The following is a 17645-nucleotide window of genomic DNA, read 5'->3' as shown; positions in this document are numbered from 1 at the left end:
GCTCCTTGTGTGAACTACAGATTTTAAAATTCAAGATTGCTGTTATCTAATAACAAATGCCTATTCTCCTCTCTTTTAACCTTGATGTTATCCTATGTAATGATCTTTTCCTCTTCACTTACACTCTGTTTTCCAAATATTTTGAGTTTTCCAAATACAATATTTACAGAAATTATTTGCTATATGCTTTTGAAACAAAATGGAATAGGATGAATAAAATAACTTATTTCAGCACATTTTTGTTGAACTCACATAACCCACCTAGCCACATAAAATGCATTCCCAAGAGGGAAACCTGTGTTCTAAGCAACTTTGAACCACCATGGAACCATCATGGAAGAAAAATAGAGCTTGCATTTCTAAAATATTTTTCATGTCTTCACAACTTCCAAAAGTGCTTCATAACTAACAAATTATTTTTAAAGTGAAGCCATTGCAGTTATATAGCTGAACACAGCAAAAACATTTGAACACAGTAGGTGCCCACTGACAGTAAATAGGATAAATGCCTAGCTATTTTTTTGATGGAACTGACTTAAGAAATGAACATTTACCAGAATACTGGAAGAACTCAATTTTCTTTGAAAGAATATTATGGGATATTTTGCCTTCACCTGAACATAACCTTGGTTTAATAACTCATTCAACTACAGCACATCTGACACTGGCAACCCTTTTTCAATACTGCACTGAAGTGTTAGTCTAGGGACATGGTTTTCAGAGGCTGATGGGGGTGGGAACTGAGGAAGGGAGGCAGGTTATTTTGTGTCCCTAGCCAGCATGCTGATTTGCTGGCAGATCCTGCCCCAGAGCCATTTTTGGAAAGACCAGGTCAGGTGTGGAATGGCTGGCAGGTTGCTTGTTAAGGCAATGAGAAGACCAATTAAGATCACTGATCAGAAACTGATGGCGTAGGGAGCATGGCAACAGACCAGAGCTCTAGCATTCCAGGATGACTTTGAAGCACCCTCCACAATCAACAAACTGTTCACAGCTACAGCCATGTGGAGGGATTTCCCCAAATAACTTAAAAGTGCTGAGGGGGGGGCCCGATTTTACCATCAAATTGCGCCCGTTTTCGGGCATGAAAACTTGGTAAAGTTGGACGCGAGGCAAGTAGCGTGATCCGCGCCCACCTCCGCGCCGGTTCCCCTTAATTGACTTAATGAGCTGCACACCCAACCTTACCAACACTTCCCCCCCTTACCACTGCATTCACCTATCCAGAATTGGCACAAAACAGACATGCTCCACAAAAGTCCGATTTGGGCACTCCAGTTAGTGAGGAGGTAGGTGCTGAGCGTTCGACGGTTTTCTGCTTGAGATCAGTGGTGGGGAGAAAGGGGAGGTAGGTCCGATGGCACTCTGCTTGAGATTAGTGGGGTGAGGGGGGAGGTGGGTCTGCTGCTACTCTGCCTGAGGTCAGTGAGGGAGAAGGGGGGTCCGCTGCCACTCTGCCTGAGATCGGTGGTGGTGGGGGTGAAGGGGGGGGGGGCATCAGTCTGGGTGGCGGAGGGCGCGGGGGTCCATAATATTGGGGGAGGGGCGGTGGGGTAATGTCTGTGGGGGCCAGGGGGAGGCATTATCTGGCTCGGGAGCGATGTGGCAGGGGAGCCGCATTCTATCTTCTTTTTTCTGTGCATGCGCAGTCGGAGGTGCTAGTTGGAGCTGCAGGATTTCGGGCGTGTTATGCCCCACCCACAGGCTGCAACGCGATTTGGAATCGCTGATATTTTTTCAGGCAGAGTATGTATGGGAGGTGCCTGAGAACAGGTCTAAAAGTCGGATCTGATACACTCCCAGTTTCAAGTCCGCCCAGCACTTCGAATCAAAATGGTAAAATAGGGCCCGGTATCTCCACTTTGAACAGCTCTCTCTCTCTCTCCTAGATTTGCAGCTGCAGGCTTCAGATCAATTCAGTATTGGAGAACTTCATATTGGCCCTCCAGCTTTAAGAAGCCACCACTGTCCTTAACTGGATGACGAGTGTGCCCTCTAGCCATAAATCAGTTAATTCAGCTAAAATCAATGTTGGATTGCGACTCCCAACAAGTTGTGGGATTAAGACCTTCATTTGGTGTCAACATCAGTGGACAATAGGTGTCAGCCATAACTCAACTGATAGCAGATTCGCCTCTAGTCAGAACATTCTGGGTTAAGGCCCACTCTAGGACTTGAACTCCCAAGTAAACATTAGAGGGAGTGCGGCACTATTGGAGATACTGTCTTTCAGATGGAACATTAAGCCAAGTCCTTGTCTACCCTCTCAGCTGGACGCAAAAAAACTCATGGCACCAGTTTAAAGATCAGCATGGGAGATATCCTCGATTATAAAAGCAGTTTGTTTATTCTTTATCACATTGCAGTTGTGGGCATTTGCTGTGCACAAGATGGTTGCCATGTTTCATACACAATAACAGTGGTTACACTTGAATAATGGTACATCATTGACTGTAAAGCATTTTGGAATGGCGATGGTCCTGAAAGGTGCTACATTAAAAGCAAGTCTATTTTTTAAGATACGGATTCAGGTTTTTTTTAAACTCAGAAGTAGGATACAATGACTAATTCAAGCTGACAATGAGCAAAAAGGTACACAAAAATGGCACTGATTAACTTTTTGTTTTATTCTTTCCTCTCTTCGAACAGTAAGCCATATTGTTTCTCTCAGCCGCTCTCTACAGAAACTAGCTAAGACAAGTAACTCAGCAATGTAGATATCTAACCTACACATTGACCGGAATTCTCCCCAAAAAATTGAAGTGTCGAAGTCGCATGAAAACTGGAGTAAATCACTTTTTTTTCAGCGGGAGTTTCAAACTGAATTTCCCACACTATGTGCACTGCTGAGTGCACCAGCGTGATTCACTCCAGAAGTGGGTGGGGCCTATTCCCGTTGGAGAGGCCGGCAGCATAGCGCTGAGCAGGCCAGTGCGCTTGCACTGATCTGTCAGATCGGCGCATGTGCAATGGCCCCACACTGCCAGTCTCCTGCTTGCTGGCCAGCTCGATCGCTAGCCAGTCCCATGATCTCTGCATCGCCGGCTCTCCACCCACCCACGGCCCAATCGTGGCCTCGTGACATGTCCGGCCCAGCTACAACCTTCCCCCACAACCCTGATCTTCCACTACCCTCCCCAATCACTATGCAGAGTGGCAGTGGGACCCCCCCAACCCTCCACCGATTGCCCCACCAGACACCCCCATCAGGCCCCACCCACTTGGCCCCCCCATAGGCCCCACTTCTTTGGCACTGCCTCATGCCCAATGGTGAGTGCCAAGTTGCCCCCGGGCGTTGACACTTTGTCTCTTGGGGAGTGTTAGGTGACACAGGCTGGCACTGCCAAGGTACCAATGCCCAGGGGGCATCCCCCCGCTGCCCGATCCTCTGGTCCCTGATTGCACCATCTTCACCTCAGCAGGGCCAGGCCGCTAGTTCCCCGAAAGTGGGGAGCTATAGTAATCCCCGCTGGAGTGAACCATTCTGGCATGGGGGGTGGGCGGGGTGGATGCTAGTGGCCCAGAGACTTCAGTCCCAGGTCCGCTAATTTAAAATATTTGGTAATGTGCATTACCATAATTTATGCGCCTCCCTGCCGATTTCTGGTGCAGGCTGGGAAGCCAAATGCAGATCCCATGCATCGGGCATTGCTGGAATCTCCTGACCCGCTGTACTAAAAAATTAGCGTAGTCGGATGGGAGAATCAGCCCCTTTAGCTCATTAAGGTGGTTCACATTGGATTGAATCAATAGCTCTGAAGTCTAAGTTTGGTGGTGGGCAGGGAAGTCTGTGATTCCCTCTGCGCGGTGGGACTGCTTTATGCACTCTATCTCGTATTAGTTCTTGGACAAACAGCTTCCTAATCACTTACTGGGGTGGGCTCAGAAGCAACAAAAGGCATGCATGCTTCTAAACTGCTCATTCACCCATTGGCCTCGCAATCAATCCTTTTTGTCTCAAGATTATGCATAACAAACACGAGCAGGCCAAGACTGGAGGTGGAACACCTGAACTTCATCTCCTTAGTAGCTTTGAGAAGCAGGCCACGGAGCTTGCACATGAAGAGCGAGACCTTACCTGCGCAGAAGGTGAGATCAGCTTTCTCCAAGAACCCAGTGAGTATGCATCCTTTCACCAGCGCTAGTGTGCATGCAATGAATACGAGCGGTCTTTAACGTATGAGTCTGCTTAGTCAATCAATAAATCTCTTTTTTCTCTAATTCAGGTTCCAGCAAGAAAAGGGGTAGGACAGTAATCCAGAGATACCATAGTCCCAGCTTCTAACCCACCTCTGAGGAGGAAGTTTCAGTATCCTCAGAGGAAGCACCATCACAGAATTCACCTATACCCTCCACCAGACAGGTACACTCACCTTGAAGGTTGCTAGTTCTAGAGCAGGCTTTGGTTCACAATCAGGTGAGCACATCACAGACAAGGGCCCACAGCTGACATAGGCAGTGACAGCTGGCGTCTCTGACACTCAAGAGGAATGCTAGAGACAAGGGCTCTGCTGAATCTGAATCAGATGATAAGCCTTTGGATTTGGACCTAAGAGATCCCTTGGAGATGTAAAGACATCAGGCAGAGTTGCCAGGGGTCATCCACAGACTGGACTGAAGGTTGGAGAAATCCATCCATATTCTGTCTATTGACATTGGCTTCAGCATGTAAGCACTTGGCTGTCTCGGTGTCAAAAACGGTGGCTGCTTTGAGAACCAGGTACAACAGAATGCACAATTTCAGCCAGTTGTGTGCTCAAACATGCACTACATTGCTCTAACCATGAGTGCAACGCAGCAGTGGCTAAATGAGAGGGGGTCAAGGCGCCTCAACCTCCCTCCTAGTGCCCCTTCTTCTTAAGGATCAGGGAGATTCTAACAGACACCCACAAGGAAGAATGGGGCGTTAGCCAGCACCCTGCACATCCACCCAGGAAACTCCAAGATTACCATGCCGCTCCACCTCCCCTTTGCCCATCACCTGCAGCAGGTCAGGCCAAAGAGGGTGTACCTGCACCTGAGCAGGAGACTCTTTAGGCCTCAGGCCACCAGGGATGTCCACCAAAGTCATTTCAGTCAACAACTCAGCTATAGATATTGGGGCTGCACCAAGTAGAATTAGAGAAACTTGGAAGTTTTGAATACAGAAAGGTAGCATGGGTGTACACTCATTTTATATAGTCTTCACATTTGTAAATATATATTGAATTTAACTGTCATGGATTTCACTTTTCTGATGTTTTTTTCAGTTTCGCTGTCAGTAAGGGCCTGAGAATGTTGGCCACTAATTGAGTCCAATTAGGAAATTCTATTGATTCCCATATTATATATAACCAGAGTGATTAGGCAACGGCAATCATTTGTCAGTGTGCAGCTTGGCCAATACTCCTGTTAGTCAATTTTCTCTGCTAACCATGTTGCGGCCTCAGGAGATGTGCTCATTGAGCTCATTGCATTTACTGTTACACTGATGTCAGTGGTGTGTGGATGGCACAATAACTCATGGGGGCTTAAATCTTAGCTGAGGGACTTAAATCGTAACCGTAAAAGTTCATTGTAAATATATTTTCAGAGGTGAGAAACTATAGTTTGACACTGTAATTATAACAATCAAAATCCATAGGCAACTATTAACTGTCTAGAGGAAGATGTGGTGGACACTTTCAAAACTGTACGTCCTTGCTTGGTGATTTATTTTGCATATGATTTCATCAAGGTGGCTTTTTAATGAGCATTCATGATATGTTAATACATGCAAATGGTTTCCCAACATTGTTCCGCTCATTGTTTTCTGAGGTAACCATACTACTGACTGGAATTGCTTAATAATTAACAATATTCTGTCAATAAATTAATAAATATATCATCTCAAAAGCTTTGATTTTGTTGTAGAAAGTTACTCAGCTGCAAAACATTAAATTTAACCCAGGTCACAGAACAAAATTGGTACCTTGTTATCATAGCTATAGCTACCATCAGGAGTTGTAGCCATGATTTCTGGAGTTGATGCTCTAAGGTGACCAGGGCTCATGATACTGGGTTTTGCTACTCCAAAGCAAAGGATAAGATAGTTCCTCCAAAGGGTCACATAGTTGTCCCCACCACTTGCTGTACTCACTTTTTTTGTGTACATAGGACTACTGCAAAATAACAGAACAGAAATCCGAAATTGTAGTTGATCTCAAACCACTTTTTGTCTGCTCGAATTTTGCACAGAATTACATAGGATTTATAAACAATTCAGCTCAATAGATCTATACCAATGTTCATGCTCCACCTGAGCCCCTCACACTGCCTGCTCATTTCCACTCAACAGTGCCTTCACAAACTGCCTTGGTTTATTTCTTTCCCATTAATCATTTTCTTTTAGTGATTCAACCATTACATGGAAAATGTCTATTTATTTTTCTTAGAACTTACAGTAATTCCTCACTAAACATTGTAGTTGCATTCCTGAAAAGTGCTGCTTTAAGTGAAACAATTTAAGGGAAAGATTTCCCCATTCCAACCAATGCAAAAGCTGTAGTTAGATTCTGTAGGATCTTTCTAGTCAGAAAAAAAGTATGTCCTGTAAGTTTAAATACTGTATGTTCTTAAATTCCTGTATTCACAAAAGAAATAATTTTAAAAATGAAATAAATTTTAAAATAGGAACTAAATATGCTAACTCTTTCCACTTACCCTGCATTCGCAGCTCTCCTGCACCCTGACTCTCTCCCATTTACTGACACTCTCCCACTCGCTGACTCTCTGCTGCTCCCTGCCTCTCCAATTTGCCTACCTCTCCAACTCTCCCCCACTCCGTCTATCCCTCCCACTTGCCAGTCTCTCCCACTCGCTGTTTCCCTCTTCCGCTCCCTCCCTTGCACCACCTTCCCCAGTGGTTAACCCTCCTGCTCGCCGCCTTTCCCACTCATCAAACCCCCATTGTGAGTGTGAGCTCAGGGCAGGGGTAGCGAGCAGAACAATGTGAGTGAGGGAGCAAGAAGAATTGTGAGCAGGAAGGTTGGCAAGGGAAGCAGTGCGTGAGCTGGAGAATGAGCAAGGCCGCTTCAATCAGGTCACACAATGCTACATTAGCCTGGCACGAAATGTGGCTAAAGTGGAAATCCCAACACTAAATGCGTACACTGGGCCCATTATATCTGTGACAGTAAAGCAGATTACTTCTGACTGTGGCAACTTAAAATGAACACTTACCCCCACTCATGAAAAAAATATACTTTTTTAATATGCTTAGACTCTAAACCAGAACTAGTTTTGCATAACTACTATCTTGAGAAGGGTGATGGAAAGAGGGACAGGTTGGCACAACAGAATCATACTTAGTGTGATTTTTCAATACTTTAAAAAACATTAACCAATATATTCAACATTACTTACTTAGGATCAATGTGAGGCATTAGCAGCTGCAATCTGGCAAAGGCATATGGCCAGGCATAGCTAAGTGCAGTAGGGCAATGCTTTGGAAGATTCTCCAGTCTGAGGAAGCTGAAGAGGCACAGAACCCAGGGATCCTTCACAGACTGTGCAAATATCCATACATGAGAAGGACTCTTTACATCATAATGGCTGTTAACCAAAACTGCATTCCAATCTACCAGCCATTGTAAATCGCCATTGTGTCCAAAGTTTAAGGTGGTCTGTATAAAATTATGAATCATAATTATCGAGAAATCAGTTATTTTTGTAATCAGCACAAATTTTCACCAATACAGGAAAGGCTTTAGGCGGGTGGGCTGGGGGTCTGTGGCCCTCAATATTAAGTACGGTATTTCATTGAGTCTTATCCTTTATAAAATCAAGAAAATTAAAGATGTTCTTTCTGGTTAAAATTAAACTGTAATAGCAACGCCTCTCTGCCCTATCCCCATAATCTTGTGCATTTACCATGGCTAATCCACCTAACCTACAAATCTTTAGACACTGAGGGGCAATTTAGCATGGCCAATCCACCTAACTTGTATATCTTTGGTTGTGGGGGAAAACCGGAGTACCCGGAGGAAACCCACACAGACATGGGAAGAACGTGCAACTCCAACAGTCACCCAAGACCGGAATCGAACCTGGGTCCCTGGTGTTGTGAGGGCAGCAGTGCTAACCAATGTGCCACCGTGCTACCCTTGATGGTAGCGGTCATGGGTTTTGAAGGTGCTGTACATGAAGCCTTGGTGAGTTAGAACCACTGAATCCCTCCAGTACTGAATGAAGCCATCTGGCCTACTGAGTCTGCACCAACTCTCCGAAAGAGCGTTCCACTCAGGCCCTCCCCTCCACCCTAACCCCTGCAGCGCATCTTGTAGATGGTACACACTGCTGCCACTGCTCATCGATGGTGGAGGATGTTTGTGGATCAGGTGCCAATCATGCAGGCTACTTTGACTTGGATGGTGTTGAGTGGAGCTTCACTCATTCGGGCACTCAAGTATTGCATGGAGTGCCATTTTGCTCTGAGTGCTTGAGAGTTAAGATAAGTGTGGAAATTAAGGAAAGTGGGGGAGGGATTATTGCTTTACTTTGATTTTCTTTATTGGGTTCATTGGTCAGCGGGGGCAGGTGCAGGCCAAGGCAGGAAGAGTGAACATGTCCGTGTGTTATCACAGATAAGTGACTGGGAGGTGAGTCTTTCTCTCTTCTACCTTTCTGACTTTGGACATGAAGGCTAGATAGGGAAACAGAAATTCTGGAAAACAAAGATTAGTGGTACAAGTTAAAAAAAACAAAATTAAATAAATTCTAATGAAATAAAATAGAACCTATATGGACCATGCAATGTGTTGTAGCTGTAACATGTGGGAGCTGGTGGACTCCATTGTGTTCATAGTGATCAGATCTGCAGCAAATGTTGGCTGCTTCAGGGTCTCCAGCTCAGAGTTAGTGAGCTGAAGTCTGAGCTTCAGACACTACGACACATCAGGGAGGGAGACAGTTATCTGGATGCTAGTTTCAGGTGGCAGTCACATCCCTTAGATTAACTGCCTTAAGTTCTGTTTGTGGTCAGGAACAAGAAGGTACGACAGCGAGTGAGGCAGGGAGAGGGATCCAAGAGATAACACTACAGGAGCCTCAGCCCCTGTCCTTGTCCAACAGGTTTGCGATTCTTGCTCCCTGTGTGGATGAAAGTGAGGACTATAAGGAGCCTGAGTAAATTAACCATGGCACTGTGGTTCAATTCAGTTGAGAAAAGATAAATGTAGTCATAGCTGGGGATAGTATAGTCAGGGGAATAGATAATATTCTCTGTAGCCAGGATCAAGAGTCTTGAAGGCTGTGTTGCCTGCCCGGTGCCAAGGTTTGGGACATCTGCTCTGGGCTGGAGAGGAACTTGTAGTAGGAGGGGGAGGATCCAGTGGTCATGGTCCATATAGGTACCAACAACATAGGTAGAATGAGGAAGGAGACCCTGTGTAGGCAGTTTGAGGGGTTAGGCAGTAATTTAGAGAGCATTACCTCGACTGTTATAATCTCTGGATTATTACCTGATCTGTGTGCAAATTGGCAAACGGTACATAAAATTAGAGAGATGAATAGGTGACTCAAAAATTGGTGTGGGAGAAGTGGGTTTCCATTCATGGTCAATGGCATCAGTATTGGGGCAAGTGGGGGCTGTACCGTTGGGATGGTCTGCATCTGACCCGTGCTGGAATGAGTGTTCTTACAGACCGTATACCTAGGGAAGTAGAGAGAGCTTTAAACTAAATAGTAGGGGTGAGGGTTCAGTTGCATGGAAAATTAGGAAGTCAAGTTAAAAAAGGTGGGAGTGCAAGTTAGTGATGAGTCTGAATGTCAACAGAAAGTAAAATGTAATGACAGATCATATGATAGTCATATTGCACCAAGGACTCACACAAGGAGGAAATTGGATAGTAAAATAAACTTAAAGGCTCTGTATCTAATGGATGAAGAATTTGGAATAAAATTAATCAGTTAACAGTGCAAATTGAGACAAATGGGTATGATTTAGTGGCAATTACTAAGACATGGTTGCAGGGAAACCAGGTTTGGGAATTGGATGTTCAGGAGTATTCAGTATTTTGGAAGGATAGGCAGGAAGGAAAAGGAGGTGGTGTAGCTTTGTTAGTTAAGGATGAGATCAGTGCTTTAGTGAGAAGCGATACAGGTATTGGAGTCCAAGACGTAGAATCAGTCTGGATAGAAATAAGAAATAGCAAAAGAAATAAGTTCCTGGTGGGAGCAGTGGGACACACTATAAACCAAGAAATACCAAAGGCTTGTAAGAAAGGTACAGCAATAAATATAGGTGATTTTAACATGCATATTGACTGGAATAACCAAATTGGCAAGAGTAGCCTCGAGGGAGAGTTCATTGAATGTACTAGAGATTGTTTTTTGAAGGATATGTTGTGGAACCAACCAGGGAATAGTCTATTTTGGATTTGGTATTATGCAATGAGATAGGGCAAATAAATTATCTCATAGTTAAGGATCCTCTAGGGCAGAATGATCATAGCATGCTAGAATTTCAAATTCAGTTTGAGGGTAAGAACTGGAGTCCCACACTACCGTTATGGAGTTAAACAAAGGAAATTACATAGGCATGAGGACAGATTTGGCCCTAGTGGACTTGGCAGGAAGACTAAAAGGCAGGAAAGTTGATGAACAGTGGCAGATATTTAAGGAGATATTCGAGTCCTCCCAACTAAAATATATTCCAGAGAGGATGATAGGTGGTAAGAAGGGAAAAAGATTTCCATAGCTAAGCAAGGAACTTAAAGACAACATAAAGACACAAACTAAGGCATACCATAATGCAAAGGCCAGTGGCACACTGGAAGATTGGGGAGCTTTTAAAGATCAACAAAGGGTCACTAAAAAAGTAATCAAAAGAGCAAAGGTAAATTATGAAAGAAAACTAATGCAAAATATAAAGTGGACAGCAAAAGCTTCTCTAAGTACACAAAGAGGAAGAGAATCACTTAAGTGACTGCTGGCTCCTTGGAAGATCAGGCTGGGAATTAACATTAGGGAATGCAGAAATGGCTGAGACACTAAATCAATATGTTGCCTCAGTTTTCACAGTGGAGGAAACGAGTACCATCCAAATTGTAACAGAAAAGTCAGAGGTTATAGAAAGGGAGGAACTTAGAACTATCATCATCACTAAGGAAAAAGTACTGACCAAACTATTGGGATTGAAGGGATGGCCAGTGGATCCACTGGTTACAATATTCCAAAATTCCCTGGATGCAAAAATGGTTCCAATGGATTGAAAAAATGCCAATATAATGGGCTTATTCACAAAGGGAGGGAGGCAAAATGGAGGAAACTATAAGTCAATTAATTTAAGACCTGTTGTTGGGAAATTGTTAGAATCCATTATGAAGGAAGTAATAACAGGACATTTAGAAAGTCAATATGCAATCCATCAGAGTAAGCATGGTTTTAAGAAGGGTAAATCATGTTTGACTAATTTGTTTGAGTTCTTTGAAGGTGTAACAGGCAAGGTGGATAATGGTGATCCTGTAGATGTAGTATATCTGGACTTCCAGAAGGCATTTGATAAGGTGACACACAACAGATTAATACACAAGGTTAGTTTACATGGGAGTAGGGGAATTTATTAGCCAGGATAGAAGATTGGCTGATCAATAGAAAGCAGAGTTGGGATAAATGGGTCTTTTTCAGGTTGGCAAGATGCAACTAGTGGGGTGTCACAGGGTTCGGTCCTTGGGCCTGACTCTTTACAACCTATATTAATGACTTGGATGCAGGGATAGTAGGTACCATAGCCAATTAGGTAAGGTGACATTAAGATAAGTGGGATAATAAGTTGCAATAATGAAATAAGAAATTTACAAATGGATATGGATAGGTTAAGTAAATAGGGGAGCATTTGGCAGATGGAGTTTAACATGGATAAGTGTGAGGTTATCCATTTTGGTAGGAAAAATACAAAGGCAAATTATTATCTAAATAGAGGGAAACTTTGGAGTGCTTTGGTGCAGAGAGACCTGGATGTCCTTGTGCATGAGTTGCAGAAAGTTAGTATGCAGGTACAGCAGGTAATGAGGAAGGCAATGGAATTTTGGCATTTTTTGCTAAAGGAATAGAAGATACAAGTAGTGAAGTGTTGCTGCTACTGTGCAAAGCATTACAGAGACCACACTTCGAACATTGTGTACAGTTTTGGTCCCCTTACTTGAGGGGGGATATAATTGCATTTGAGGTGGTTCAGAGGAGGTTCACTAGAGTGATTGCAGAGACAAGGGGTTTGTCTTACAAAAAGCAGAGTTGAACAGTTTAGGCCGATACTCCCTGGAGTTTAGAAGAATGAGAGGAGATCTAATTGAGTTGAACAAAATGATAAGGGGGATTGACAAAGTAGACATGGAGAGGATGTTTCCTCTTGTAGGGCAATCTAGAACAAGAGGTCACAATTTTAGGATAAGGGGTGGCAGATTTAAAACAGAGCTGAGGAGAAATTACTTCTCTCAAAGGGGTGTGAGTCTGTGGAATTCACTGCCCCAGAACGTGATGGATGCCAGAACTTTGAGTAAATTTAAGAAGGAAGTGGACAGATTTTTAATTAGTAAGTGATTGAAGGGCTATGGTGAATGGGGAGGTAAGTGGATTTGAGGCCGAGATGAGATCAGCCATGATTGTATTAAATGGCGGAGCAGGCTCAATGGACTAAATTGCCTACTCCTGCTCCTTGCTCTTATGATTCTTATGATTCCATCACACTCCTGACTTGTGCCTTGCAGATGATGGACAGATTTTCTGCAGTCAGGAAGTGAACTATTCGCCACAGGATTCTTAGCCCCTTACCTGTTCTTGTAGCCACAGTATTTATATCACTACTCTACTTCAGTTTCTGGTCAATGATAACCCAAAGTATGTTGACAGTGAGGGATTCAGCAATGGTAATACTATTGAATGTCAACAGGTGAAGGTTAGGTTAGCTCTTGTTGGAGATGATCATCGCCTGCACCTGTGTGACACAAATGTTACTTACCACTTGTCAGTCCAATCCTGGATATTGTCCAGGTCATGCTGCATTTGGACATAGACTGCTTCTGTACCTGAAGAGTTGCGAATGTTATGCAATCATAGCAAACATCCACAATTCTGACCTTACAATGGAAGGAATGTTACTGATAAAACAGCTGAGGATGGTTGAGCCTAACACACTACCCTGAGGAACTCCTGTAGTGATGCCTTGGGACTGAGATGATCTCCAACAACCATAAGCATCTTCTTTTGTGCTAAGAATTTCACCAACCAACAGAGAGATTTCCCTTAATTCCCATTAACTCCAATATTGCTAAGACTCCTTGATGCCATACTTGATCAAATGCTGCCTTGATGTCAAGTGCAGTCTCATCTTACCTCTCATCAAACAACTTGCATTTATATCTTTAACGTAGAAAAATGATACTTTCTAGGGGCAGAATCAAAAAATAGACAAGTCAAAAATGGAAATATTAGAGAATGACCAAAGACTAAGATGGGTGTTAAGAAGATTCTTAAAGGAGGAAAGTGAGGTAGAGATATTGCAAAGGATTAAGTCAGCTAGGGCAGCAGTGAATGCGTGAGCTGGGCTTGATGATAAAGAAATTAAGGGTGAAAGGGAAAGGAAAAAGTGACAAATGAGACAACTGGTTGTGGAGAAAATAAGTAATTTGTTTGTGAAACAAACTCCCAGTCCTCATTGTCTTATGACTCCACAAGGACTATTTTCAACTGCTGGCCCCATGTTAGCATGGACAGGTAGCTGGATTGGTGCCTTGTCAACTTTGCTCCCTTTTGTATGCAACCTAAAAATCACGCACTTTCACTGTTTGGCCTTAAGGAGTTCATAAAGATCTTTATGGTGACTTTGGAAAGCAACTATAGTCTCCTAAAAAGTCAATTTTTTTTATACTTACTGAATCTGAGGCTGCAACATGGATAAAACTCTCCAGAATTGATGAACTCAACTGATCCATAACTTCAATCATTGGCTTATCATCATCCTATTTTCAAAAGAACAATTATGTTAGTGTATGCATACAGATTGAACCATCATGACAAGTTCTAATAATTTTTAAAAATGCAATTATTTTGAATATACTTTACATAAAAATATGGTTGTCTTTAGAAATTTATCTTATTTTTTTCTGACTGGTCATTTCAAACTACTATTGTAATGTTAGTGGAATTGTTTGGCTGGGGTGGGATGTTCCATTTCTCCAGAAGCAGGGTAGACTAGAATTTCTTGCTGTCAGCATAGTCTGATATGAAGTGGACTAGGAGGCTAGAGGTGATGGAGTGAATTAAAGGTACAGGCTCCCATACTACTGATGGTGGTTCTTGGACATCTTCTGCATGTCACAGTCAGAAAAATCAGATTGCATCTTAGCTGTTCTGTTTGATGGCCATTTCTGCAATTGACTACTATTCCTAATGAAAGGAAAGGATGCACTTTTTGCACCTGTTCCTTATGAAGTTGAATTCCAGAATGTTAATTATACCCAGTGGAACCAGGTTGCAGAACAAATCACAACATAAGAACATAAGAACATAAGACATAGGAGCAGGAGTAGGCCATCTAGCCCCTCGAGCCTGCCCCGCCATTCAATAAGATCATGGCTGATCTGACGTGGATCAGTACCACTTACCCGCCTGATCCCCATAACCCTTAATTCCCTTACCGATCAGGAATCCATCCATCCGCGCTTTAAACATATTCAGCGAGGTAGCCTCCACCACCTCAGTGGGCAGAGAATTCCAGAGATTCACCACCCTCTGGGAGAAGAAGTTCCTCCTCAACTCTGTCTTAAACCGACCCCCCTTTATTTTGAGGCTGTGTCCTCTAGTTTTAACTTCCTTACTAAGTGGAAAGAATCTCTCCGCCTCCACCCTATCCAGCCCCCGCATTATCTTATAAGTCTCCATAAGATCCCCCCTCATCCTTCTAAACTCCAACGAGTACAAACCCAATCTCCTCAGCCTCTCCTCATAATCCAAACCCCTCATCTCCGGTATCAACCTGGTGAACCTTCTCTGCACTCCCTCCAATGCCAATATATCCTTCCTCATATAAGGGGACCAATACTGCACACAGTATTCCAGCTGCGGCCTCACCAATGCCCTGTACAGGTGCATCAAGACATCCCTGCTTTTATACTCTATCCCCTTCGCAATATAGGCCAACATCCCATTTGCCTTCTTGATCACCTGTTGTACCTGCAGACTGGGCTTTTGCGTCTCATGCACAAGGACCCCCAGGTCCCTTTGCACGGTAGCATGTTTTAATTTGTTTCCATTGAGATAGTAATCCCATTTGTTATTATTTCCTCCAAAGTGTATAACCTCGCATTTATCAACGTTATACTCCATTTGCCATATCCTCGCCCACTCACTCAGCCTGTCCAAATCTCTCTGCAGATCTTCTCCGTCCTCCACACGATTCACTTTTCCACTTATCTTTGTGTCGTCTGCAAACTTCGTTACCCTACACTCCGTCCCCTCCTCCAGATCATCTATATAAATGGTAAACAGTTGCGGCCCGAGTACCGATCCCTGCGGCACGCCACTAGTTACCTTCCTCCAACCGGAAAAACACCCATTTATTCCGACTCTTTGCTTCCTGTCGGATAGCCAGTCCCCAATCCACTTTAACACACTACCCCCAACTCCGTGTGCCCTAATCTTCTTCAGCAGCCTTTTATGGGGCACCTTATCAAACGCCTTTTGGAAATCCAAAAACACCGCATCCACCGGTTCTCCTCCATCAACCGCCCTAGTCACATCTTCATAAAAATCCAACATGTTCGTCAAGCACGACTTTCCCCTCATGAATCCATGCTGCGTCTGATTGATCGAACCATTTCTATCCAGATGCCCTGCTATCTCCTCTTTAATAATGGATTCCAGCATTTTCCCTACTACAGACGTTAAGCTGACCGGCCTATAGTTACCCGCCTTTTGTCTCCTTCCTTTTTTAAACAGCGGCGTAACATTAGCCGTTTTCCAATCAACCGGCACTACCCCAGAATGCAACGAGTTTTGATAAATAATCACTAACGCATCCACTATTACCTCTGACATTTCTTTCAATACCCTGGGATGCATTCCATCCGGACCCGGGGACTTGTCCACCTTCAGTCCCATTAGTCTACCCAGCACTGCCTCTCTGGTAACATTAATTGTATTAAGTATCTTCCTAACTTGGATTTTTTTCTCCTCCCTCTCAATCCCAGGAATGTTGGTGGCATCATGTTTGTAAAATAACCAATTTTGAATTACTTCCAGTCTTGTAAATGCAGACAGTCTTGATTATCATTTATTCATAATACGTATAATTTTTTTTAATTATAGAGGGAGAAAGTATTACCTCAGATTGTCCTAAAGCTGAAAATAAAGCACGAACTTCCCTCAGGATAGAAACAGCCAACTTTCGTGTCGCAAGCTGACAGCTACAAAGTAAAACAAGTGCAAATCCTTCCACAGCATGTAATACATTTGAATGAGGATTCCTTTCCTGTTGAAGCAAATGGTGATAAATAGATAATAATTCAAAATTACATAACATTTTCAGAAAAAAATATTTTAGTTATACATTCAAATTATTTTGCATTATTTCTAAAATTACATCACGTTTAAAATATATTAAAGAATAATGGATCCTGAGGTTGATTACATTATTTGATAACAAAAATGATCTTACAGCTTTGTAATTACTCCATGTTATCCATTATTATTTGTAACTAGGAAATATTGTGAATTATGAAGAGCATAGTGATAGAGAAAAATAACACAGAGGTGGAGAAGTGAGTCAAAACAGCGGTGGTGGTGAGAGCAGCTTCAGAGAGAAAGAAACAGTGTGGAGAGAGACGGAGAAGCGAGCTAAAACAGCGTGGTGATAGAGAAGCTTCAGAGAGAGAGGTGCTAAATGGCCTCCGCTTGAGTCTCCTGGCCCACTGCGCTGCTAAAGCAGCACTGCGGGCTGGGAGAAACGTCCCCAATGTTTCTTATTCATGATAGCCAATTAATCAACGAGTCTTTACTTGGAATAGATTTATTCACAGAGTGAATCATTACAGGTCTATATCTTCTGACCCCTTCCTTGTGTCAGTAAATATCTTTCTATATGTAACCATCCGATCAATGCCCTCCACATGTATTTACTTAATTTAAATTGTTACAACTAACATCATGAGGGGTTTGGACCGAGTAGAGAGGGACAAACTATTTCCATTGGTGGAAGGGTTGAGAACCAAAGAACACCAATTGGCAAAGCAACCAGAGGCAACATGAGGACAAATATTTCACAAAGCGAGTGGTTAGGATCTGGAATGCACTGCCTGAGTGTGTGGTAGAGGCAAATTCAATAGTGGCTTTCAAAAGGGAACTGGATGATTACTGGATGATTACATGGAGAGAAAAATATTGCAGGGCTATGAGGAAAAGGGTGGATTAGCTGAGATGCTTTCCCAGAGAACCAGCTAAAACACAATGCATGGCCAGTTTGGCCTCCTTCACATTGTGCTGTACCCATGCTGTGACTCTACAATGATAATATGCATCGTGAGGTTTATAGGAGCATCTTTATTTAAGCAGATTTTTTCTCTTTTCCCACTCCAGCATGTTTGAGCAGTGTATTGTTGCACTGCACTAAATGGAGCTAAATTTAGCCTAGA

At 43.2% G+C, this 17645-nt stretch overlaps 1 protein-coding gene across 2 annotated transcripts in view; it reads right to left on the bottom strand.

Moving 5' to 3' along the window:
- The window catches only part of LOC144499778 (protein furry homolog), a 302728-nt gene that overhangs the window by 144122 nt on the left and 140961 nt on the right, over positions 1-17645 (bottom strand). For both annotated transcript variants that reach the window (XM_078222227.1, XM_078222228.1), the window contains exons 19-22: positions 16340-16486; positions 13890-13976; positions 7384-7643; positions 5951-6140 (exon numbers count right to left, since the gene is read on the bottom strand). In XM_078222227.1, the coding sequence (XP_078078353.1) occupies positions 5951-6140; positions 7384-7643; positions 13890-13976; positions 16340-16486 (684 nt within the window). The remainder of the gene's footprint in view (positions 1-5950; positions 6141-7383; positions 7644-13889; positions 13977-16339; positions 16487-17645) is intronic.

The sequence above is a fragment of the Mustelus asterias genome, chromosome 10, assembly GCF_964213995.1.
Source record: "Mustelus asterias chromosome 10, sMusAst1.hap1.1, whole genome shotgun sequence".
Classification (NCBI taxonomy): domain Eukaryota; kingdom Metazoa; phylum Chordata; class Chondrichthyes; order Carcharhiniformes; family Triakidae; genus Mustelus; species Mustelus asterias.
This window is presented reverse-complemented; position numbering and strand designations above follow the sequence as displayed.